The 26,376-nt window shown below is 39.2% G+C and overlaps 3 protein-coding genes across 7 annotated transcripts; all 3 read left to right on the plus strand.

Annotated features, from left to right (window-relative positions):
* The first annotated feature begins 162 nt into the window (after positions 1-162).
* si:ch211-161h7.5 lies at positions 163-8,830 on the plus strand. The gene is made up of 8 exons (XM_046067851.1): positions 163-180; positions 6,081-6,184; positions 6,338-6,482; positions 6,965-7,078; positions 7,217-7,361; positions 7,541-7,689; positions 7,784-7,923; positions 8,252-8,830. Exons 2-8 carry the CDS (start codon positions 6,085-6,087, stop codon positions 8,401-8,403), a joined length of 945 nt encoding a protein of 314 aa, XP_045923807.1. The 5' UTR covers positions 163-180; positions 6,081-6,084; the 3' UTR covers positions 8,404-8,830.
* nanos2 (nanos homolog 2) lies at positions 990-2,209 on the plus strand. Its single transcript, XM_046068047.1, has one exon. It carries the CDS (start codon positions 1,378-1,380, stop codon positions 1,864-1,866), a length of 489 nt encoding a protein of 162 aa, XP_045924003.1. The 5' UTR covers positions 990-1,377; the 3' UTR covers positions 1,867-2,209.
* Positions 8,831-9,767: 937 nt separating the features above from the next.
* On the plus strand, positions 9,768-21,492 carry si:ch211-161h7.4 (neurofilament heavy polypeptide). 5 transcript variants are annotated; one of them, XM_046067169.1, is made up of 17 exons: positions 9,768-9,862; positions 10,727-10,770; positions 11,178-11,242; positions 11,334-11,479; positions 11,995-12,055; positions 12,190-12,403; positions 12,506-12,592; positions 12,832-12,912; positions 13,400-13,579; positions 13,708-14,408; positions 16,348-16,902; positions 17,275-17,842; positions 17,929-17,999; positions 18,938-19,078; positions 20,065-20,225; positions 20,363-20,453; positions 20,665-21,492. In XM_046067169.1, the coding sequence occupies exons 3-17, from the start codon at positions 11,227-11,229 to the stop codon at positions 20,745-20,747; spliced, it is 3,156 nt and encodes a 1,051-aa protein (XP_045923125.1). In that variant the 5' UTR covers positions 9,768-9,862; positions 10,727-10,770; positions 11,178-11,226; the 3' UTR covers positions 20,748-21,492. The 5 variants fall into 5 exon arrangements, with proteins under 5 accessions (XP_045923125.1, XP_045923117.1, XP_045923096.1 ...); XM_046067140.1 differs by lacking the exon at positions 9,768-9,862 and adding an exon at positions 9,887-10,291; XM_046067145.1 differs by lacking the exon at positions 9,768-9,862 and adding an exon at positions 9,887-10,291 and having other exon boundaries at positions 12,509-12,592.
* The last annotated feature ends 4,884 nt before the right edge of the window (positions 21,493-26,376 follow it).

Genomic DNA, 26,376 nt, shown 5'->3' on the forward strand with positions numbered 1-26,376 from the left:
ACACTGCGCCGGGTGCAGAAGCCACAACCGCAGGGCTACGCACAGCACGCAGCAACATAAATTACTTGTGCGGGGGGACAACACGAAGTTGGGGCCATGCATTCGAGAGGGACCCCAAATGGACAACTTCAAGGAGGACTGAATTCATCCGTCGGCGCCTCAGTTCTATGGCAGGCTAAGGTGCAGGTGTGCGCGAGAAGGGTGTATGAACTGTAACAATGATACTTTTTTAAAGTGGACAGGACACGGTCTGGCGCCAGCTCGTCTGGACGTCTGTGTAGCTGTAAGAAATAACGAAACATTCCACGAGACAGCCCGGCCCAGCGGTCTCGTCACAATAATATATTTTTCATTATCATCATCAGAAAATATTTAAAACAATTTACAAACAGATTCACAACAGGCAGAAAATGGAGAAAAATATAAACGAGCAGCATAAAAACAAGGCAAGCTTTATCTAGCACATGTCAATGTTTCTTCTCGATATGCTTTAAATTATAACTGGAAAGAAACGCAACAATATTAATCGCAATGATCAACATCATATCAGCGTCATTCATATTCTTAAAAAACAATTGTCAAAAACATTTCCACAGCAAACAGATGATGGTTATATGAAGATGGTAAAAGAGCAATGCCTAAACATAAAGGTAGTTAACAAAATCATCAGATAGCCTAAATATAAGACAACTAATTTAGAACAAAATTGCATAGGCTAATTACATAAAAGCGAACAGATAGGCTAGGTCTACCGTCTTTGTGGTAACGTTGTCATTGTTACTATTATAGCACATCCACATAAATCATTCAGTTTTAGCCTGGAGACTTGCTTTAGGGTTAGGGTAAGTCGAAATGAATGAATGTAATGTCCTCTGAAATGATGGAAACACAACTCCCTCTCTCTGTGTCTCTCTCTCTCTGCCTGTGTGTGCCCCCCCCCCCCCCCCCCCCCCCCCCCCCCCCAACACACACACACACACACACTCTAACCACAATTTCAAAAGAATTTGTCTTGGCTGTCTGCCTTCATATTCAAAATTCAATGCAATATTTTGTTGTTCACTTATGAGTTTGTGTCTGTTAAAATGAATAAAATATGCGGTGGCTCTTTCTGATCGTTTTCAAGCTGGGTCACAATTATCCATTTATCCACAAGCATACAAATCCAAATTCCAGGTTGTTGTTTTCCAGATGAAAGGAGACTCCAAACTGCACACCAGGACTATTTTTTTCTCCCCAGACACCTGCCCCCCATTTGCCTATAGCCTAAATGTTCTAAACATTGTTGCAAGTGTTAACATTAGAGCATTTTTCAGACGTCTATAAATATGAGACGCTCCAGCACGCGCGCAAACTCTGCGCATTTCTTCTCCAAAAATGACAACAACGCAAAGACAAGTCGGCGTCCAGAGCTCCCTCCTCTCTGACGGGGACTGCTTCGACATGTGGCATGACTACATGAACCTGGGCAGAATGCTGGTGAGGCTGTGCGACAGGCGTGAGGGGGACCACAGAGACACCAAGGGGCCCAAGAAAGAAGCACCGGCGCGGTGGAACCACATCCAAACCTCTCGACGGGAGCTCAGCAGAAACTCCTCAGAGAGTAGTTCCGTCAGCAGTCTGTCGGACAACAGCTGCTACGGGACTTCTCCGGACTTCTGCCGCTTCTGTAAGCAGAACGGGGAGTCTGCAAGGGTGTACCGGTCACACAAGCTGAAATCAGACGACGGGAAAGTCCTCTGCCCCATCCTCTGGAACTACACCTGTCCCATCTGTGAAGCCACCGGAGACCGCGCCCACACGCGCCGGTACTGCCCGCAGGCGCAGCGCCAGGATGCTGCGGGGATGCTGCCGAGGTTCTGGTAACTTGACAGTGAACACTGAAATATTGATGGCGCTGAAAAGACTGTACATAATTACCCAAAATTGTTTTGGCCATGTGTTCATGTTTACATAGACGGTTGTAAGTTCCCAAGTTGTACAGAAATGTGCAGTTTAATGTGAAATGTTTCATGTTTAGTGTTGTTTTTGCATTCAAATGCGTTACTGTCATTCTGCTGCAGCCTGGTCTGCAGAGTTTCATCACCGACCTGTCCAGCGTTATAAAAAAAAAAAAAAACATGTAATCAAACCTGTAAAAACTTCTGTCAATAGCATTAACATTAACATTTTGGAAACTACAAAACTAAAAGTGCTTTTGTATGCATTATCAAAAATAAATATGGAAAAAAGTTAATTCTGTTTGGTTGTTTTTGTTTTAACAGTATTTACTTTGAGGTTGTAAAGAGTTTGGAGGAAACTCTGAATCACTTTAGCTAAAAGTTTTTGTTGACAGGTTGTTGTAATATATGGATAAGAAACTAATACATATATATTTTTAAAAAATCAGTGAATGTGACTAAATATAGACGATTAATGATATTAATGCTGTACATTATTAGTTATAGATTCATTGATCATGTTACAATTTCAAATAGTTGGCTTCTGCTGAGATTTCTGCTGTATTTCTTTAAATCTCAAATAAATGAAAGAAAGCTCAAAACCTTTCTTTGAAATGCGGTGGAGCACGACATTAAGTAGCGTGTGATTAAAAAACTCAAAATTGTGTTTAAGTAAAAGGCTTGAGTCAATTTACCACCGACCTAAACATTCAAATGTACTATCCTACAGCTTTATTACACAAAAATTTGTAAAGTAAACTTAAGTAATTAAAGGAAGATGTAATGGTACAGTTAGAGTTGTAATCAACATTTATAACTCATGACTCAAACTCATAAAAGAAGCAGACTCTGGTCCTACCTGCTGGGGCCACAAACTGCTTTGATAAGGTGATAAATTGCTGTTACTAAACAGGTGTATGAATGATGACCCTTGTTACATTACAACTCTTATATCATTGCATTGTTATAACTGATGCTTTAATGTGTAAGATGCATTTTAATGTTGCAGAGGAGGACGTTATTTCACCTTCTTCAGACACTGTTAATTTAACATTATCAAGTGTCATATTCCATTTGGTTGTCATATGTTTTGTACCCAGGATAAGCGGTTGATGATGAGTGAATGAGTGATGTTTTGTATGTAAAAACTGTAATCTGTGACATAAACAGAAGTAAACCTGAGGAAAAAGTACAATATTTCCTTCTGAAATGAAGTGTAGGAGTATAGAAATATGGAAAAGTAAAGTAAAATACCTCAAAACTGAATTTAGATCCAACACTTGAGTAAATGTTTTGAGTTACTTTCCACCACTATATATAATGTAGCCCAATTTAATAACATGAAGTAAACTTGAGTAATTAAGGTAAGATGTAATTAATACAGCTGCGTTATGACTAATCGAAAATTGCGAAAGCGGCAGGCAGGGGTGAATCTAAAGGAGGAATGGGAGGTGTCAGTAAATGTATTTTTTAAAAAGTGTCCCCAGTGTAGTATGTTAGCCATGATCAGATTTATATAATTCGGTTGTCTGATTGCAGCTTATCAGCCCTGGCACCCACAAGGACTCCAACCAAGAGAACAGTTCATATCTTGACTGCTATTAAGTCAGAGTAACTGATGGAGAGAGAGAATGGGATGCAAGTGCTCAATTACAGGTAAAGGTGCAGCATATAGAATCTTACTTAAACGTACAGAATCAGCTAAATGATTTCATATAATATTATATTACCTTATTACAGTATAAGATTTTTATCATTTATACATTTCTCTGTCAAGGTGGAGCAAATTTCAACTAGGTTACTTTAAAAAGTGTTGGTCTTTTATCTGCCATAATGTCACACTTAGAAGTCAATAATAGAGTCTAAAGAATCTTATTTGGCAGTGCATTTTTAAAACAAATTAAACTGCAATGAAAACTGCTTGAAATATTCCTACCTGTATATTACAACAAATTACTGAAATGAAATCTTATGCTTTGATGGATTACTGAACTATTTGGCCCCTGGGCCAGAGCATCTGTTTGAAGTGACTGCTGTTGGAAAGTCAATCAAATGAGTACAAAGAGACGCAAAAACGATCACTCAGAGATGCAAAACAAACAAAGAAAAACACAAAAACAAAGAGAAGCAAAATAAAGACTGCAAATTAAGTTGTTGGTGATTCATTGACCATTCATATAGAGCAAATTCAGGTCACGCCTGTGAGGCCACAAACTGATGTGATTGGGCGATAAGGACTTGTTACCAAACATGACTACTAGGGCAAAGGTAGCTTTTAAAAATGTTTATAATTATGAACCTCCGTTATGAAGCAGATACTCATTTACCTTATGCCACAGTAGTTTGTTTCTTTTCACTTACACACAGATTCACAGTCTTTCATTTGAAAACAAAAGACACATGGAGGAAGTCTGTTGATGATATAAGTTTCAAACCTACACGTGCTGAAGGGCCATAAAAACCTCAGTTACACAAGCAGCTCTTTTGAAAGAAAAAAAACGCTCCACAACAGCAGTTTTTTGTGCTGCCCCTGTTTTCAAGAACGCACAGTAACGGTGTGTCAAAGCTTCTTTATTCATGCTTATATTGGTGCCAACTGATCTTAAGAATAAATGATCAACATGGTATGTCCAGAGCTGCTTTGTTTTTTACTTAAAAATGTGTGTTTTAACTTATAATATTTGTGTTTGTAGACAAGTTGACTTATCCACAATGTTAAAACACACCATTAGCCTTGTGTTTGCCATAGTGATGGCGCTGCTTTTCTTCATCATCACTATGGCGTTCACTGCAGGGCCGTGAATATGTAAGTTTTAATGATGTATTTCCACTCATTATATTGCAAAATAAAATGTAGTGCACTTTTTACAATCATGTTGGATCCACATTGTTTCTGTTCAGTTCTGTGTTTATTGATTTTTAAAATTTGTGTTCCCGCAGATACATTTTTGGGAGTTTTTAACCCAATCATTTACATCCCATGAAGTAAAAACCAGGAGTAAAAATCCACACAAGAGTTTCTGTACGTTAATGGATAGCACCAACTCTCAAATGCTTAGATTTGTGCTGCAATAAAACATACATTGTTCTATTTTTCTACTGTATCGACAGGTTGATACCTGCTGCACTGGTTTTCCTCATCCTAATTGCTTTGACTACATCTTGATATTCTTCTCAAGCCAGCATCTCCACACCAATGGAGCCTGGCTGAAAATACCACAAAGTAGACCTGTGGCTCCACAGTGTGTTGTCTAGCATGGCAGCTTTTATATGCAAGTTTACCTGCTGCCTTCCAGCAACATCTTCTGTGCCAACTCTATTCTCATAAATAATGTTTTTCTTTTGATATAAACCCTGCACATGTCTGTGTCTGAGTCTTTTCTGTTGGCTCTGTAACAGGTGCAGAAATGTGTTGCCATATATACAACATGAACAACCATACTCTGTATGAATTTTGCTCCTAGATCTTGCTTAAAACTAAATTTAAAAAAGAATCATCAAAATCTACTACTGCCATATAGTAGACTCAAATGTCCATTTTCAGGGAAAATGTTGACAGTTGGTTTTATTATTCACAGCACTGTGGCAGAAATGTATAGATAAGAGGTGCACGTGATGCTTTGGGTGGTCGTAAATCTTCCTCTTATACAACTAAGCCATTCTATAAAACAGCCCAGTTACTCTGGTTCTTCACACTTATGACTAAGCTCACACAGCATCGGACAAAGGAAGGTACGTCTTGTTTAACTTTATGGAGTCTTTATCGTGCGGACACTCTTTCTGTTTTGTTTTATAATCTTGGAGGAAACTCAGCATGCAGTAGTGGCACGTGGACATGTTACACAAGTAGTTTTCCTTGTGTGTCCTTGAAATTCGAATTTGACCTTTTTTGTTGTTTTTTATGGTGACAATCTCCAACAAAGGTTACAAGAAAGCTGGGAATTTATTAAAAAGATATAACTTGGTGTTATGAATGGGTTCTGTGTGTGCTGCATAAATAAGGCTGTTATTATCACTTTGTTTCTTTCAGCAAAACTTTATTTGCTCATTCAGTGTATAATACTACAATGTACCAAATGTGGTTATGTGCATGTTGTTTTAACAAAAGAATATTTTGTATTTTGGAATTATTTTTCACAGTGCAATGGGAAAACATAATCCTGGACGTCTTGCTGCAATAGTGGTGTCTGTTGTCAGTTTTGTGATAAGCTTGGTGTTCAATGGGCTGTCTGTAGTTGGAATTGGTAAGTCAATGTTTTTTCTCATTTAACTTGTAGAGGATGTTAAGTAACCCTGTGAATGGGCACTGTGAGATTGTTGAGAAATCCCAAATATAATTTTAACGTGTTACATTCCTCTCCATTTTCACTCTTTATTTGCATTTATTCTGTCCCTAGGTCCTTATGATACTACTACAGCCAATGTGTCTGCTGTGTTTGACACCCAGCTCACGCCTTCAGGATGGACTTTTAACATCTGGAGTGTCATCTACATCTGGCTGACAGCAATGATTATCTACATCCTCACAGGACTTTGCAGAAAGTAATTTCAATTTCAATTTCAATTTCAATTTTATTTATATAGCGCCAAATCACAACAACAGTTATCTCACAGCGCTTTTCATAAAAGAGCAGGTCTAGACCGTACTCTGTGATGATATTTACAGAAGCCCAACAGTTCCCACCAAGAGCAAGCACTAGGCGACAGAGGCAAGGAAAAACTTCCTTTTAAGAGGCAGAAACCTCGAGCAGAACCATGGCTCAGGGTGGGCGGCCATCTGCCTCGAACCGGTTGGGGGTGAAAGTAGCGGCTAACTTTTAATATTTTCTTGTTTTAAACCATAAAATATTGTAAACCATTTTCAAAATGCTGAATATCAAGTGCACATAGGAATTTATGCATTTGAAATCCCTTTTTGGGATGCCACATGTGAGACAAGTGTTCGTAGCTAAACTGACAATTACTGTTCTGTGGACGTTCACCAACTCACAGACTGAAAGAACTGTGGCTCTTCCTTCCTGTAGGAATGGTTATGGCTACGTTTACTGCAGCCCTGCAGTGTTGCCTTATGGGTTCTTCATTAGCTGGTGCCTCAATCTGTGTTTCAACATCGGTTGGCTGCTTGTTTGGGACAAAAGGTAAGAGTCTCCAATGGGAGCTTTTAAATGGCTCCTGTAATTATTCTGGCATTAGTCTCTGTCTCACTTCACATTTTACAGCAACCTAATTTACACATTAAATGTGTGTTTTTCTGCTGTTCTTGTGCCGTACTACAGAGTGATGATTGCCGCACTGGTTTTTCTCTTCCTTGTCATCTGCACAAACTACTCCATGATATGCTTTACCTGCCACGGACTTCATATTTATGGAGCCTGGCTCCAGAAATATCACAGAAAAGAGCTTTGGCTCCTCCGTGTGCTGGTTAGTATGACAAATGTACAGTATTTGCATTATCAAGTGCATACGCTTAGGTTCTAATCTTGCATGTCCCACATTATGAGTCTAGTTTGTTTCATGTACTTAATATAATGTGGTTTAAGTGTACAATGTTTAAAGCATGTATTAAACTAAAAAAAACCTCTTTTATACCTTATGTGCAGGTTCAGAATGGTGTGATGATATACACAACATGGACAACCATTGCAACACTAATCAACCTGACCATTGTCCTGACTTATGATGCAAAAGTGTCCCCAACAGATGCTGCCACCATCTCATACTCTATTCTGGCTGTTGTGTTGCTCGTGTGGTAAATGCACATCTAAATAGTTATTAGAGAAGTAATATGCAAAGTCACCAGTGAGATCCTGAAGCAATGTGTTTGTGCTGCCTGTTTATCGCAGGTTTGTTTTGGAAAACTTCATCCTTGACAAACACATGCGGTACATCCTCATCACCTACCCTGTTCTGATCTTTGCGCTGTGTGGGAACCTGGACAAAAACTTTGATGCTCAATCACCCAGCCGCAGCGGCATCTTCATCGGTAAGACACTGAAGAGATCTCCCTATTAATATGTATCAAATGTATGCTCATCTCTACAATCAGCTTGTAAACATCACATCAACAAAATTTCATTAGGCTGATCTCCTGAAACAAGTAATAAGAAACACTTCACGTATTTACTTACTACTTTTAAATAAACTATATCCATCCGAGCACATTTGAAATAGTACTCCCACTTAAGTATAATGTCACCTTTTGAAATATTATAACTCCTGTACAAAAATGCATCTGGGAGCCATGCAGAATAAGTCCAGGTGACCAAAGATATCTGTTTAAAAGTTGTGCTAACTAGACTTTCTTCTCGTAGTTGTGCTGCTGGCCTTAGCGTCGGTGCTGTTTGTCATTCGGATTGTTTTGGTGGTTTGGAGACATGTCAAACAGCCACTCTACACAGACGTCAGTCCTGAAGCCATGGAACCGACAGAGATTGCCAAGAAGCAGAAAAAGATATTTCGTTAAACACTTTTAACACACCAACACTTGATGTAATGTATTATACAAAACAGTTCTGCACTTGTTTGGCATTGCTTTGTTGATGATTATGGGGACATTTTTTCATTTTGTAACTTTTAGTAAATGTTCTGATCACACACAGTATGATTTAAAATGCCCTCTGGCATAATTTGCATAGTTAAGTCATGTAATTTGCAATACTGTTTTCAACTTTGGCTGACTGATCTATGAACCTTTTATGGCTCTTTTCCATACATTAAATGCTAACACAACTCATTAGAATCTGATAAGGAGACTATTTTCAACACTACACAGAGGTTCAACACTGATCACACTTAACAGTATAGACTGTATGTGGTAAACCTTTCCCCGGAGTTTACAGTATGTTTGTTTTGTATCAAATGCTAACTTATATTCCAATGCTAAATGCAGTTTTCTCATCTTGACATATTTATTTGGAATAAAGCATTCCTGAAGTTTATCATGGATGATGCCAACTGTTTTAACAGTTCAGTAGTGTGGGCTCTTTTTATAATTATGTGGCGGATGAATGGGAATAACACAATTCAAGTAGCGACATGTAGCTTTTCCAACAATTTAAACATCAGGGACATTATCAAATATTATTAGAATTTACACAGTCATAAGTGTTGGGTGAGAAAGCTAAAAGTTGATCATGCAACACAAGTGGCGAAAACAAAACAAAGATTATTTGAATTAAAGTATCTTATTAATATTCAAGTCAAATACAATCAGATTTATTTACAGTGCAAAATCACCACGCAGCATGGTTCCAACACACTTTCCAAAAACAACACACAGGATCAAATACAAAAAAGTACAAACGTGAAGACACATGATACAATACACAAGATAGAACATATAATGGTAAAAAAAATCCAGCAAAAATGAATAAATAAAAAAAGATAAAACAGCTACATTAAAAAACTTCAGATTAGGAGGACATCAAAAGGTGCTCCACCAAACATGAATCCTGGAGAGGCTTTAGTGACGTGAGAACAAGTAGGTTTTCAGTTCTGACTTTTCTGTAAACTCAGTGGCTATACCAGTATTTTGTGTGTGCCCTGGTCTACAGATCTAATTCTCTGGATATAAGAAAACATGTTCGTCGTAAAAGTCCCATCATCATGATTTTAATAGTTATTTTAATGAAAATGAAAACATTTCCGCAATCGTGATAATCAAAATAATGCCAATATGATTTTTTTTACATCATGTAAATGTGTATCATCTCCTTAAGTACAGTTGATATTAACCTGTAGAGGGCAGCAACGCAAGGCGCCAACTTCAGGCCCTCTGTCTCTGTCGGAAAATAAAACGTAGACGAAGAAGAACATGCGAAACTCTCTGAAAGTACTTCCCTGATACTGATCTTTCAGGCAGCAGCAAGTCCCTAGCAATCAATCGGATCCAATGCTATGCCGTCCAGCAAGAAGCTCCATCGGTCAGATGGTTACGTTTATGTTGTACTTTTATTATACTCCGTGTATGTTGTAGTAGTAGTTTTAAAGCATATGTCAGCACCACTTCTACCTGAGAGGCTGAACTCAGGGCTTATCAGCCTCTCACAGACTGCGCGGGTTAATTACAAATTGTCAACAGCGCCGTTGTTTTGCTAACGCTAACGTAGGTTAACAAGTGGTCGAAATAGCTGTCTCACCAGCTTCCATACGATAATATATTTATTCGTCACCTGCGTTTTAGAGAAGGGATTCTAATAGATGCATTCCGGGGGACAACCAAGCCGTTACTGACTACAAAATGATGAAACTAGCGAACAGTTAGCTTCGGTCTCCTAAAGAGTCGTCTAATGTTACAAGACAGAAATAGCTAACGTTAGCTAACACAAATGGAGACCAAGTACCCTACCTTGGTAAGTTAATGTCTTCATTACACTTTGTGTTGAACAAACGTGTACAACTACAACGTTAGGCAATGTTAAAACATGGCTAACGTTGTTCTCGGTTGCCTGATTGTAAGTAACACCTATGCTAACTTAGCTAAAGTCAATACTACAGCCATGGAACAACTCAAAGCTTCGTGAGTGTTATAACTTAGTTAATGTTTTTGTTGAGTCTTCAACTTACGGTGGTGTGTAACGTTATCTAATTATTTGTCCATCTTATCTACACGATCAAGGCCTGATGCATTAAATATTATGCTACTTTAAGTTTTTAGCTTTGTCTACCTAATAAACTGACAACTGTATTGTAGAGACGTTAGCTGCTAATCTTTCCCCCTTTCTAATTTACAAATAAGACATGACACTAAACGCAGTTAAAATATTTCAAGCTTTGTCTATTCACAGAGGAGACCAAAAAGGAAACTCTGCTACCTTACAAACAAGGAAAGGTAAGTTATGTTTGATACTGTTTTCAAAATGTTTCAGGAGGAAATGCTTTGCGACTTTAAAACATCATATTTTCAATATTTATGTGCTCTGTGAGTGAGCAATTTTCTACAACCTGAAACTAGAGAGCTGAAACTTGGGGACTAATTATGTACTGGAGATTGTAGTGTCAATAAATGTCTTATTTTTAATCCTGAAAGAACCTAAGTGTGTTGTTCTTACATTCAATACATTTCCTGGGTGTAACTGTCACAGATAGTTTGTAAATGTTGTATGTCTTTCTCTGACACTGGCTTTTTGGTAGATGTTTAATCCAGATTTAATGGTACAGACTCCCTCAGCAGTTGAATGGGAATTATATAACACAGGTCTTTCAGAAGTCATATTAACCTGACATTTGTGTTTTCAGTCCACCTAAAGAATGGGCACCACCACTGACACTGGGGGACATTGATAGGATGTTTGACGACTTGGGTGAGTTCAGCGTGGGATTCTTTTGCTTTAATGTTTTGCAGTTTGTTTTGCATTTTTGTTATGTTAAGCCATACTTAACTATTCTTTTCAGGTCCATCCTCACATGATGATGACGACTTACTTCCTCCATCTCCTCTGCTCCAGACCTTTGATAATGAGACAAACCAGTGTGAGAGAGAGGCTTCACCAGTCCTACAGGCTGGCCACCGGACTGAAGAACATCCAAGAGGCCAAATGGTAAAGTGTCAGTCACTACTGTGTCTTCTGCTGATGTTACAAAATAGTCAGAAGGTTTCTTGATGCTCTGTTGGATAATAAAGGCAAAATATCTGAGAGGCAGTTTGATGCCCCTTTGAATGTTGCAGACACGCCTGATGGTTGATTCAACATGCAAAGGTTGTTGTGTTATTTTTGTCACTGTGAAGCACATGTTCACCCGCTGTTCTGTCCTTACTTGGGAAAGAGCTGATGAGAACGTAGTTATACAATTACTCTTGAAATTTAATTTACTTTCTTTGCCAGGCAGTGCCAAAATTTCACCAAGCTTAATAACCTAATGTGTGCCACTTGGACAAAATAGCAGCCACATGCCTAAATGCAAAGTCACGGTTAGTAAAACAGGTGTCTTCCACTTTCTGATTGTTTATAGACTATAGCAGCTTTGTGTACCTTATTTTTTTTTTTGAATTAGACAATATTTTAATATGTATTTAAGTGCTGAGTTCTTAGGTGTATTTTTTGTAACTCTTCAGGGTCTTGAAGGAGATGTTCTGCTTCCTGTCACAAGGTCACCCAGTCCTAAACTAGACATGGGTAAGAGACTCAAACCTGTATTTTACTGAGAAAATACTTTTTTACATTAAATGTTAAGGCACTAGTCTTTTTTTTTGTGTTGTGTAGATTTTTTTTTTTCCCTTGTTAAAGGGTGCTGCTTTTTCTTGTTGCAGAGGTGGACTTCCCATTCAAAGCATATGGGCCAGTGAAGACATCCAGCCCTATTGAACTGAATATGGTTGTGAAAGATGTAGAAGAACTAGACAATGAAAAAGACCAGGATGTGTCTCCAATACTCTTTGCCTGTGAAGATGACCGTAAAGACGAGGCAAAGACGAAACCTTTACTCACCCAGAAACTCCATTGCAATGAGCCTGTCACAGAGAAGTCAGTCATTAATTAATTAAAATAATGATTAGTCTTTGTGTGGATGTTTGTATAATGTAAAATCTACTGCACGTTTGTTTTGATAATTGTACTTTCCTCTAGAAGTGATGACTTGGAGTCTCCTCCAAGCAAGGTTGCTTTAACCAAACCCAAGATGTCCAGTCAGAAAAACGAGGTTGAGGGATCACAGTAAGGGTCCTTTAAATTCTCACCTTAATGATTAGTTTGCTGCAAGCACCCAAAATACTCAACCAGTATCTGATGGATGGTAATACACAATACAAAAGTGACCATTGCATTATGCAGGGTCCATTTCGTGTTTGTATGTCTGACCTTTAATTTTTGTGCTACCTGTGTTCATTACTTGGATGTTTGCCATTTAGATTTTATACTTATGTGCACGTGGTTTATATTTATTTTTTCTGCAGCAAAGAGAGCCACCCAGTCAAAGAAAAAGCAGCCAAGAAACCTCAAACAGATGTTTTGGAGGGCAAAAGAAAAGCACCACTGTAAGAAGTTTGCCTTGTGCTCTCATTTTGGGTCTAGTGACCTAACAGTGCTGGATATTTGAAACAATATTGACATTGGAGAATATATTAAGATTTACTATTTGCCTATAATGTACTGGCTGATCTTCAAGTTTGGCATCACTTTTAGTTTGGAGTTGTTACAAAGATATACACTGTGGTAGAATATTTTACAGTGGCACAATAAACTACCCTATAAATACAACAGTAAGAGTGTATTTATAATATAACTGGAAATTACATTGTTAAAAATAACTATATATAAAATATATATACAACAAAAATGTGGTGAATTGAGTCATAAAAAATAAGGGTCAAATATACATGAATACAACCCATAAAACAGCGTTGTCCTGAAATGCTTTCTTCATATCTGCACATACAGATATTGACATATTTGTGACAATATCAGCTGATAAAATCAGCCTGCTGATAATTATGACATAAATGTTTGTTTGTTTATTCTCAGGCAAGAAAACACAGACCTGCCAGTGTCAGCAGTGCGTCAGGAGCGTGAAGATGCAGCTCCTAAGAAGAACTCAGGAAGTGCTCCCAGGCAGCCATCGGTGGCGGTGTCCGCCCGTGTGGCAAAAGACATGACAGCTTTTCTACAAAAGCTTAGAGATGCTGGACAGCCCAAACCTGCATGGTGAGTTGAGATAAGAGGACGCCTTTAAGAATTTGTTGCTATAAAGTCGTCTTACTGAAAAATGGAAACAACCAAAATGTAGCTGTAAACATGAAACAAAATTAATAACTGTATAATTTTTGTATAAGTTCCAGGAAGTCACTGTCACCGGTAAAAGTACCCACTCCTCCTGAGCCAGAGGATGATTTCCTGATCCTGGAGGATGAAACACCTCTTTGGATTTCCATTCCAAGTAAAACTGCCTCCAGTAAGAAGCAGAAACAGAGCAGAACTTCCAGTACCGACAAAGACAGCTCAACAGACAAAGAGGCGAAGCATAGCTCGCTAGAGAATGCACAAAAACAGCAGGAATCTGAACAGGACCACAGAAAACTGGGAAGTCAGACTGTCAATCCGAAAACGAAGAAGACAAAAGGGAAAGAGAAGAACAATGAGGTGACTGAGCCTGGAAAAGATAAGAATGAATTGTGCAGTCCTGAGGATCTCCCTGCAGGTGACTTGATGGAACAAGAAAAACCAAACAAAAAGAAACGTCTCAAGATGGTACCATCTAAAGAAAGTGATGAGGCAGAGGAGCAACCTAAAGACACAGCTAGCAGGCAGACAGATGAAGAAAGACCCACTCTGAAAATGGAAAAGAAAGCCCAGAAGTCCTCTGTCACGAAGAGATCAAAGTCTTTAAAAGATGGGGATGAAAATGCCAAAACAAGCAGGGCTAAGTCATTGAAGGGGGCCAGAAAAGCGATGCAGGGATCTGATGCAGTAACTGAGACGGTGAAGGAACCAAGTCAGGAGCATGCTGATGCTGAAGACCTGGGTTCTCTTTCAGGTAAAAACCTCCTATCCAGTGATTTAAATCTCTTCATGTGTTGACATTGAATCTTTAGGTATCCAAGCAGCAAAGCTGCTGGAGCTCTATTGGTTTTGTTCAGATTATTCTGTGTCAGCAGCAAAAACTACTGGACAAAAACTCACCAAAATTGGCGGGTGGGTTGCAAATTCCACCCACTATTCAGACAAAAAAAAAGACCTCATGGTGGCGCTATAACAACAGACGTCACATTTTTGCAATTATCTCTAACTGCTTCGTTTAAAGTCAAACTTCTTGCATCAATTTAATCTCTGGATTCATCTGCATCTTTGCTCCAATGGTCTTCTGCTCCGAAAAATGTGAAATTATACAACTTTTTATCACTTCTCTCTAAAACCTATTTTAGCGAACTCGTCCCAGACGGTTTAGCCAATCGACCTGAAAGTTTGTCAGGATCATCTAAGGATGTCGCTGATGAAAGGTTATCAAAAGAATTTTGATACGTCAATCTGTTTTTTGTTTTTTTTATTAATTATTATAAATTTTTACTTTTGTGTATTTACTTACAATTTTACATACAGCACAGCGGAGAGAGAAGCCAGTGTGAGCTCACTCTTGAATAGATAAGATGAAAATGCCACGTTTGACAGTTGTTCTCTCTGGCCTGAAATGTGGGCAGCCACACTGCAATATTTACACTGTGCCCTTTCACCTTCTGTGCTGAATTTTTTATAAATGCAGCAGCTGGCCCTTTGACGCCTAGATATGTAGTTCACCCCACCAGGTTAAACAGCTCCCTCCGGTGGTTTCATTACCTCATGATATTCAGTATCTTGCTGTAACTTGTACAGTATGCACAACATTTTCTTTTTTACTCTAACTATCTGGGTATGGCACATGTGACGTCACTACCTCAACTTGTGAGAAGGTGTGTGGAAACAGCCTCTCACCAGTAGCTCAGTCAGTAAGTCACCTACTCTGCAGAACTGAAGTTCCAGGGTTCAAATCGACAGGTGACCAAGTCAGACTTGCTGACAATGGGAGTGTTCAGATCATAGTGAGTTGAAGTTCTCTATTTTATTTGTATCCCATGACACCTTCTTCTTATTTTTCTCTGCTTAAAAGTGTGTGCAGCTTAAACTTTAAATCTTGGAAACAAAAAATGTCGCAGGTGGGTTGAACATTTCACCCAGTAGTCAGGTACATATAATGACACACTCTGATCTCAAGGTGATGCTGTAAAAATCAAGTTTGCGTTTCCCCATTAAGTCCAAATTCTTTGATCACTTTAATCTCTCAAGTCGTCTGCATCTGTTCTCTGAAAATGTCAAATGTTGCGTTTTTCACAACTTGCTTTGATCCCGATCATTGCTGCTCGTGGCTGTATTTCTGTTAGTCATTGTCATAGGTTAATCAACGTATGTTTTTAAATGTATTTGCTGCTATTTGTAAATAGAACAGTTTGATGTCTGACTTTGAGCTCGACTGACACTCAGGGAGTGAATGAGTTGGTATTCTCTGAATATTTGGTTTCAAAATTTTAATATTATAATTTAAGAGCTTTGATTTTTGTTGAACCAAAATATCCAACCAGAAATTCTCCTGGATAAGATATCACCAGTTTTTCACAGTTTGCCTATGATTTATTTATTATTGAGCCGCATTAGCGTCCACAAAGTAGTTGCTAGTCTTGCTCAGGTTAAAACCAGTCAACTCGTTCTGTTCCTCCACTTTACAATCCGCGCCATCAAATCACGTCATCTTCACTTGTCCACAGCTTAAGCGCTTATGCGACAGAAATAATTATCTGTGTAAAACAGTGTGCGGTGTATATAGTTGTTATGGATTAAACGTAGCATCAAAAAAAAGAATTCGCAATCAAGGTATTCAAATTACTCGAATTGTTTCAGCCCTACATATAACTGTTTTTATTATTATCCCTCTTCCTCCCCTACAGACAAAGAAATCAAGAATTCTGAAGCACAAACAGAAAATGATTTAGCAGATGGAAATGATAAACAAAACAAACTGCCGGTTGTGTCTGAAGGGAGTTCATCGGAAGACAGTCAGATGCTTGGGAGAAGGAAAAGGCGGCAGACTGGACAGTGGTGGTTGAGCTGCCCTCAGAGCACAGAGGAAACAAAGGTTACAGACCACCAGCCTACACTCAAGAAGTCGAAGCCGAACAACAAAGAGCCCAGCGCAGCAGGACCTTCACCTGCAAAGACTAAGAAGGAAAGAGTTTTGAAGAGAAGGAATCAGACACAAAAGGCACCGTCATCCATTCAGAACACAAATAAAACTAAAGAAAAGAAAACCAAGCGGAACAAAAACAGAAATACAAGAGAAGACACACCGGACAAGAAGAAAGTAACAGACAAGGTACTTAACGGATTTGAGGCAGAGCAGATCGAAGAGCAGGAGCAGCAGCAGGAGATTGTGGACCAGGACCCGGTTCCTGTAGATAGTAGCCCTTTGGACCTTACACACAGAGACCACAGCCTAAGCTCAGGTAAGGTCAGTGATGGAGGAAGCATTCCTTTGCTTAAGGAAAAGTACCTATACCACAATTTAAAAATACTCATATTACCAGTAAAAATGCGACATTCAAAACCCTACTTAAGTAAAAGTACATACTTATTATCAGAAAAATGTACTTAGAACAGTGAAAGTATTCATTCTGGAGGAAAATCGCCTTTTGAATGTTAGGTTAGGGGTTTATTTACACAGGCCCAAGCTTATGTCAATAAAAACATCTGCCTCATGATCAAATATTTTAGTTAGTTTTAGTTCTTAATAGGGTGGAAAAATGTGTATTTGAGTTTTGTTGCCATAAAGCCCAACAAAAAAACTGTTTATCTTACTAACATGTGATGTTTTACAGGGGATCATGTGTTTCAAAGAGTATACCATCACGTCTCTAATGAAAAATTGTCCAGCAAGCCAGATCCCGTCTCTCCCAGAAGACCTAGGGAGCAGCTCAGGGCTGCAGAACCAGAGAAACGGCAGAGGAAACCTCCTAGTAAGTGGTGGACGGTCGATGGCATGTCCAAGGACGTGGAGAGCATCCCCTCACAGCCCAAACCTCATAAGGAAAGAAAAAAGCAGTCTAAAATGAGCAGATCTCCTGGACTTGGGACTCCCAAAAATGGCAACGTGGCAGTCTCATCAAAACCGCTAGGGGGAACTCCTGTGCCTCCTCTGAAAGTGAAGACATTGTCCGCTCCAAAGACTGTCAAGCGCTCTCTGGCTACCTTTGAAGACATTTTCACTTCAGTCACAGAGACCCCGAGGGTGGTCAGCAGCAGAGAAGCAGGTCAGAATAACAGACATATCATCACCGGCTGTTCAGCACTCAGTAAGACTGATGAAGAGGTTCTCAGTATGGATGCTGGTGAATTCAACAGCTCTCCCAACCAGGAGAACCCGCAGAACAGTCAGTCAGATAACATGTAAGGAAAGGTCTAAATGTTGTTCCTCTTCCCCTCTGTTTGTCTGTATAAGTTATGTTTTTATTATTTGACTTTGTGTTTGGCAGGTTTAAAGCCCTCCAAAGTGGGCCGTCCTCCATGATTGAGCTGGAACTGCACGAGGAGAATGACGACTTGAGTATGTTTTTATAAATTAAACACATCAATATCGAAATGTGCATTATAATTCAGTCAGACTTTGTCGATTTATACATTTACTACACTCATGTCTTCCATTTTTTGTTTTTCCACACATTTTCATGTTTTCATGTAAAAACATCTTTAAAGTAATTTAAAACGACTCTTAACACCATTGCTTATCCCCCTGAAAATACACATTTTGTGCGCACATTTCCTTTGATCAGTTATTGTTAATAAGGAATAAATAGTAATCAGTATAATGCAAATATACTTCAGTAGATAAAGAATGAAAACGCAAGCAATGATACTTTTCCAATGTCAGACAAACCATCAAACCAAAGCATCTAGTGTGAGAGCACAAGCAGTATTAATTAGGTGGTTGTTAAATGTAAATGAAAAAGCAGCATAACGAAGAGTCATGTGGCTGTTTGGAAAACAGTACCTGTAAAGTTACATGGCTATAAAAATGGATGTATACTATGTGTACATGTAGTGATGCATTAAATACTACTTGTTGCAGTTACAAAACTTTGACATCACCCCCAATAAAAAAACTGAGTTGTAACTCAGAAATATAATGCACAGCGGAGAGAAGCCAGTGTGAGCTCACTCTTGAATAGATAAGATGAAAATGCCACGTTTGACAGTTGTTCTCTCTGGCCTGAAATGTGGGCAGCCACACTGCAATATTTACACTGTGCCCTTTCACCTTCTGTGCTGAATTTTTTAAAATGCAGCAGCTGGCCCTTTGACGCCTAGATATGTAGTTCACACCACCAGGTTAAACAGCTCCCACTGGTGGTTTCATTAACCTCAATCGACTTGAATCAACCTTGATTGTATGCGTTCTAAATGTTAAACAGCGGATTTTGTATTTGATTCAATCCCTCTTATTTTAAGTGATTAACTTCTCCTTTTATCTTCACTTTGTTCCAGTTCTGCCGTCATCCAGAGTCCACGCTGTCCTCTCTGTATCAGATCTGTGTGCTCCTCCTCTCAAACCGCTGGTCTTACAACCGAAGGACAAGGCCAACCTGACGGAGTGGTTTAAGTGCCTCTGGTCATCCACTGTGGACAGTAAGAAGATATAAAGTTTGATTTTAAAAAGCCACTATTTTAAATTTATCGATGTACCTGTAGGGACTTTATGGCTACACGAATGATTAAGTTGTGTGAATGTGGGGTATTGTCCTTTTTTGTTCAGTATTTCCTTTGTCTCATTTGCATACTTAATGTAGTGTAAGTGAAATCTCACAACGCAGGAAGTAAGGCAAGGGCAACAATAAACACGGATAAAACAGGCAAAAAAAAAAAGAAACTATGTAGCTACTTAACTATAGTAGAAGCCCAAAAATCAAGGACGACTGAAGAAATAAGCAAAATCACATAGGCAAAACGCTCTTAATCTGAAATGCTCCCTATGGATATGTAATGTTAGCCTGCAGAGAGCGGAATGGGCTAACAAGGTGAAGGCTAAAACGCTTCACTGTGAGTTGACGCTGGACAAAACTGCGGCACCATTGTCCCACGTTCTCCTTTTAGTTTCGTTTGTTGTTGTAAAATGTACACGCCCTGTGCTCACTCTGATTGGTGAGTAGGACCACAACAGGAGGCGCATGGAGCTTGTGATTGGCCAGCAGGTCTGTCACACAAGGATGACATAGGAATGAATTTCTAACTGCACGACTGTTTAAAACGGGTCGGATGCGCTGTGTAATTAACCCACATTTTAATTGCTGTCTTCACGATTAGCTAATCGCGTTCTTTCAGATCGCCATTTTGATTTGCAAATGATTAATCATTCAGCCCAGAGAGAGAGAGACTCTTAAAAGGGAGTCCTGTATAGCAGAAGAAGTAGAATCACACCGACGTCCCATTGTATCAAAATATTATCACACAATACATTGTTTCATTTCTCAATTTCAGAGACTTTAAAGCATTTTTGTTTTTTATTTATCAACATTTTTAATCAAAACAAAGTTTCTTATCAAATGGTATAAAACGTAAGTAATTATTGGCCAGAATGGTCACTGAATAATTATCAATGTTTAATATTGTGGCAGATGGTCCTGAGATCACGCCGGACCAGTTTGATTGGTACTTCTATCAAGGCAGAGCTATCGGCATCCTGGTGGACCTGAACTGTGGCTCCATCTGTAGCGGGAAAATCCTGCTGGGATCCTACATGAAGAAGCCTCTCTGGGTGGATCACAGTGCCGCAACAGTAAGTACACTTCTTACTCTTCTTTTATGATTGTGTTGGTGTCATCTTTTTGTCTCCCTCTCTGTCCTCTTGTACACTGGCGATCTTGAAATGCAGTATTTTTTTTTTTTTTTTTCATTGTCATGTTTTTTATTAAGGTTTTTAACTTGTTAACGAGTTCTGTGAGTGTACTCATCAACGGCAGCAAGTCCCGCTTCGGTCCAGGACAATCCTTCATGGTGCCATGTGGTAAGAATTACATATCATTACATATAATAAGGTTTAATTGTATTTTAGTGAATTGCTTCTTCTCTGTAAGGGAGTTGGGGAAATACTGTTTACCAAATGATCACTTAATCAGTTGTGTAAGACTTTTTAAAGCTGTAATGTTATAGATGTATACCCATGAAAATGAATTCTCTTGTTTTTTTACTGATACGATACTGTTTTGTTCACACAGGACATGCTTACAGCCTCCAGAACGTCACTGCACAGCCTGCAGTTCTGTACTTCACCAGGATATTAGCAGAAAGTTTAGACTGAAATTGTCAGCTGAATGAAACCACATGTTCCTCAGAAATGACCAAATGCTTAATGTTATAAAAAAGACTAGATGTCTGGATTTAAATTGACTTTCTGTATTGGACTCCGAGCTGTAAATAGAAAATGTTTGGCTGTAAAGTTTTAATGAACTTATTTGACTCTTATGTATACAAGCTTGTATGCTTGTAATGGTTCAGGTAAAACAGAAAACAATTTGTAAATAAAGTTTTGTTTTTTTTGTTTTTTTAAACTTGAGTTGAATTTGGCCTTTTCTTATAATTGTTTGTTTCCAACCTCTAGAGGGCAGTGTACAGCAGTAGTCTGAAACTCGTATTTAACAGATATGGTTTCAGTCAGCATTCAAACAAGGTCTTTATTTGCTGTTAATTTCGATGTAGGTTTTGCAGTTTAGGCTAATCTGTCTTTTACAGAGTGTAAGTCTATAGCTCGAACAGGATTTCTATTGATTCTAGATTATGTTTTTTAAAAGTAACTACAAATGCACCACCAAGAACTCTTAATCTGTAACTACGCATAATCTTTTACAAGATGGTCATGTGTTTGGGTAAAGTTTTCATCTGCAAAGTTACTGGTAACCAAAGTTACCAAATAAACGCAGTGGAGTAAAAAGTACAATACTTCTCAGAAATGTGGTGGAGTATGAAGTAGCAGAACATGTGAAGTCAAGTACAGTAATTGAATAAATGTACTAACTTTCTTTTGCAAATACATTTTTTAAAAATGACCATTATTATTGTCGTCTCCCTGAAGCTTTTCACTAAAACTGCAGGTTTAGAAGCATTAATGGTACCTGGTTTGTGGAGACACTGACGGTTGCTGATCCACAGACAGTCATCAGAAAAACAACTCTGCCCTTGAGAGGTCATGGAAGAGGCATTTAAGAAGTGTGCAGTCGTTCTTCTCTTGCTTTCTGCTTTCGACTGGTAACGTCATCTTTTGCAAATACTCATGATATTTGCCTAGGCAAGTGGCTGAAGGCTGCATTAGCTGCTAATAGGGGTGGTGGTGATGGACAGTGGATAAGACAAGTCTTTCGGGTTCAATTCCCCACATTGACACATCCAACAATGTGTCCATGAGCAAGACCCTTAACCCCTAGTTGCTCGAGAGGTGTGTGACCTCTGACATATGTAGTAGGGCCTAATTGTAAGTCGCTTTGGATAAAAGCGTCAGCTAAGTGAATAAATGTTATAATAGCTAGCACATCTGTCTGCGCTTGACTTGCATTGTGGGTAATGTAAGCGCCAGGTTCTGACAAGGAAGAAAAACCTGTGGAACAAAAAAATACGATATCTGGTTGTACTGCATCGATATTTATTTACTTATTAACAAAAACTGTCCCTGCTCTCCGGTGCTGGCAACTTAAGACTTTTCAGATAAGATATAGTATCTCTGAAAAACTCTGGCCGCTAAATGTTTGAAAAATATTTCTAACCTTTTTCCCATGTTTGTATATAAAGCAAAGGTGGCTGCCCACTTGGGAAATGCATTAAAAATCTTTTTTATCATGCCATGGCTGGACTATTTTTTCTTAAAACAGACCAGCGGTAAGTCTTTTTAAACGACCTGGGCTTTTCAAAGATGCCGATTAATTATCTTAGAGAAACCGACTGTTTTCCTCTGCGACACAAAGGCTAATACACAAGATGCACAAACTGGGGCTATAGTTAACTCTTGTGGTCAAGGTACAGGACATTCTTGGTGGTATCATATGCTTCAGTCAGCACAAAACTGAAAAAAAAAAGTCGATCTATGGTAAATGGGTTTGTCAGTAATATTTCAAGACAAAGACCATGGCTCACACACCAGAAATGCTGGCGTTCCCACACCGACACAACACATTCTCTGGTGGGCATTAACTCATACCCACTTTTCTCTCATGAAACATTTACTGACCTACTTCATGATGGCTGAATTACGTTTCTGTACATGAATCGGTTATATTTTCTTCCCACCTATACCACTGTATAGTTGATGATACAGTGACACCAACATTTTTCTTAAACAAGAACCTGGGGATTGCTCTATGATATTTTAATACGCCATGACCCTTTACACAGTGATTTTACTGTTCCTTAATAACATATCAAAGGAATAGTGTCCTGCCAGTTTGATCATTTGTCACTTTTGAATGTCTAGTTTTAGCAGTGCATGGTGCACAAGCAGACTGACGTGCCTCTGAGCAGGATCTCCTTAAGAGAACTGGATGCTGCCTCCACCACCAGAGTATTTTGGGCCGACCTCCCAGGTCTTTAATTATAAACCATGTCTATGACCAAAATGCTGCCTGTAACACATCTGTGCTGTGAAGTGGCTTAGATACATCTACTCCTGTTCCTGTGATAAGAAAAGATGAGTGAATTATTTGTGAATGATTTTGTGTTCAGGATGAACATATAAGATCAATGTGTTTGGATTTAGTTTAGTGTGCTTTAGTGACATGTCCTTTTAACTTTAGCGAAGTTTACACAGCATGCTGATCAGTGAAACCTTCAGATCACATACATAGGCTGAGTTAGTAGTCAAAACAGCGCCCACACACGCTGGATGGAAAGAAAGGGGGTTTGCTCATCCTCAAGTTGTACTATTTTTAGCCTCTTCTGTTTCTCACTCTTTACTGACCGGATGAATTTGTGTTTAATGGAAGTATTAAAATGTACCTTTTATGAGGAAATTAAAGAAACTATACTCAAACTTAAAAACAACAAATCTCCAGGAATAGACGGTTTCCCCGGAGAATACTACAAAACATACATAAATGAACTAGTCCCAATCTTCTATCTAATCTATATAACTACGTTCTAACACGGGGTGACCCACCAAGGTCGTGGTCGGAGGCGGTAATAAGTGTCATTCAAAAAGAAAATAAAGACCCAACTCAATGTATGTCTTACCGCCCAGTCAGTCTCCTATGTGTGGATTTTAAAATCCTCACTTCAATAATAGCAAGCAGAATGCAAAAACATATCACCAAACTTGTGAAGCCAGACCAAACAGGCTAGAAGAGCCCTGAACCTGCAAGTGATTGCTGCTAGGAGAGATGCCCCATCAATGATTCTCAGCTTAGATGCTGAGAAGGCGTTTGACAGAGTAGACTGGACTTTTTTTTAGAACAGACCCTTAGTTATATGGGTTTCAATGAAACATTTGTAAAGTGGATTAAAGTGTTCTATAAAGATCCCAAATCCAGGGTTAGGGTAAATGGACGCTGCTCAGAATTCTTCCCCCTCGGACGGGGCACGCACCACGGAGACTGTCTATCAACATCCTTATTTGTATTGAGCACTGAGCCACTGGCTGAATTAATCAGAACCAGCCCCCTCATACAAGGCATACCTGATGAAGGTGGGGGATCAACACAAATTGGCATTATTTGCAGATGATATATTACTATTCCTGGAAAACCCTGCTACCTCCGTCCCTGCCTTCCTATATAACCTAGACAAATATAGTGCCGTGTGGGGATACAAGGTAAACACGGGTAAATCTGAGGCCATGATGCTAAAATCTAATATCGACAACAAAAGAGAAAGGTGGTCTGAGTTTGCCTAATCTAAGACTCTACTACTGGGCGGCTCAGAGCAACGGTGGTGTGGATGGTTGGGGATACGGCAACAGGATGGGTGTCTATTGAACAGAACAGAACTCCCTACCAAGAGTACCACTATCGACTCTTCCATTTCTTAGCCATCACTCCCGGAAAAAAATTAAAATCAGTAATAGATGGATCAAACATACACTGAGGGTCTGGACTCTAATCCAAAAGCGTACAAGGGGAGCAGCGGCTCTGTCAAAAGCCATGCCCATCCTAGGAAATATTGAGCTCCTCCCGACCATGTCTGATATTGCATATAAAAGATGGAATGAAAGAGGACTGAAAATAATTAATTAATATATTCAAATATTTTTCCCAATTGCAGGACAAATTTGCCCTGCCCACAAGTGACCTATACAGATATCTACAGATAAGACACTATATCACAAAACACACGGATTGGAATTATGTTAAAAGGGAACCTACTAACATAGAAACTTATTACATAAACGTGGCTGAGGATCAAATATCATTAAAAAAAAAACACATTTCTCGTATCTACAAAAATGTTATTGCTAGTCATAGCATGCAACATCCTGCACAAAGGTCAATGGGAACTTGTGCTGAATGCAATTATAAGCGATGAGGCCTGGGAGGATGCATGCTCTAGATGTCATAAAGGCCAGTTATGGAAAGAGTTTGACTGGAAGACGAAGATCAGGTTCTTTAGGACTCCCCTGAGAACACATGCCTTCAATAACACTTTACACAACAAATGCTGTGGCATGGTCGGTGACCACACACACATTTTTAGGGACTGCCCGAAAATATGAACATTTTGGGAAAATGTTAGGGAGGAAATGGGGAAAATCCTTGATTTGAACATTGCTTTGGATCCCCTACTTTTACTATTGGAAATACTACCTAAACAAATGTTTACTACTGATCAATATTATATAATACATATTCTGATGGCGGCAAAGAAAATTATTACTATTAATTGGATGAAGACTGACCCCCTTGGAATCGACCAGTAGTTGCAGAAAATCAAACATGTATATTTGATGGAACACATGACTGCCCAGCTACAATTTAAACTGCCCACTTTTAAGTTGAAATGGAGGCAAATATCTTCATACCTTGGACAGGAACTCCCTAGCACACCACCCTGAGGTATACAGTGAGGAAAATAAGTATTTGAACACCCTGCTATTTTGCAAGTTCTCCCACTTAGAAATCATGGAGGGGTCTGAAATTGTCATCGTAGGTGCATGTCCACTGTGAGAGACATAATCTAAAAAAAATGTGTATGATTTTTTAACTATTTATTTGTATGATACAGCTGCAAATAAGTATTTGAACACCTGAGAAAATCAATGTTAATATTTGGTACAGGAGTTTGAGCTCCCTTCAAAGATTCTCTATTGGGTTTAGGTCTGGAGACTGGCTAGGCCACGCCAGAACCTTGATATGCTTCTTACAGAGCCACTCCTTGGTTATCCTGGCTGTGTGCTTCGGGTCATTGTCATGTTGGAAGACCCAGCCTCGACCCATCTTCAATGCTCTAACTGAGGGAAGGAGGTTGTTCCCCAAAATCTCACAATACATGGCCCCGGTGCAGTCGCCCTGTCCCATGTGCAGAAAAACACCCCCAAAGCATGATGCTACCACCCCCATGCTTCACAGTAGGGATGGTGTTCTTGGGATGGTACTCATCATTCTTCATCCTCCAAACACGGTTAGTGGAATTATGACCAAAAACTTCTATTTTAGTCTCATCTGACCACATGACTTTCTCCCATGACTCCTCTGGATCATCCAAATGGTCATTGGCAAACTTAAGACGGGCCTTGACATGTGCTGGTTTAAGCAGGGGAACCTTCCGTGCCATGCGTGATTTCAAACCATGACGTCTTAGTGTATTACCAACAGTAATCTTGGAAACGGTGGTGCCAGCTCTTTTCAGGTCATTGATCAGCTCCTCCCGTGTAGTTCTGGGCTGATTTCTCACCTTTCTTAGGATCATTGAGACCCCACGAGGTGAGATCTTGCATGGAGCCCCAGTCCGAGGGA

This window comes from Micropterus dolomieu, linkage group LG01 (assembly GCF_021292245.1).
Source record: "Micropterus dolomieu isolate WLL.071019.BEF.003 ecotype Adirondacks linkage group LG01, ASM2129224v1, whole genome shotgun sequence".
Lineage (NCBI taxonomy): Eukaryota > Metazoa > Chordata > Actinopteri > Centrarchiformes > Centrarchidae > Micropterus > Micropterus dolomieu.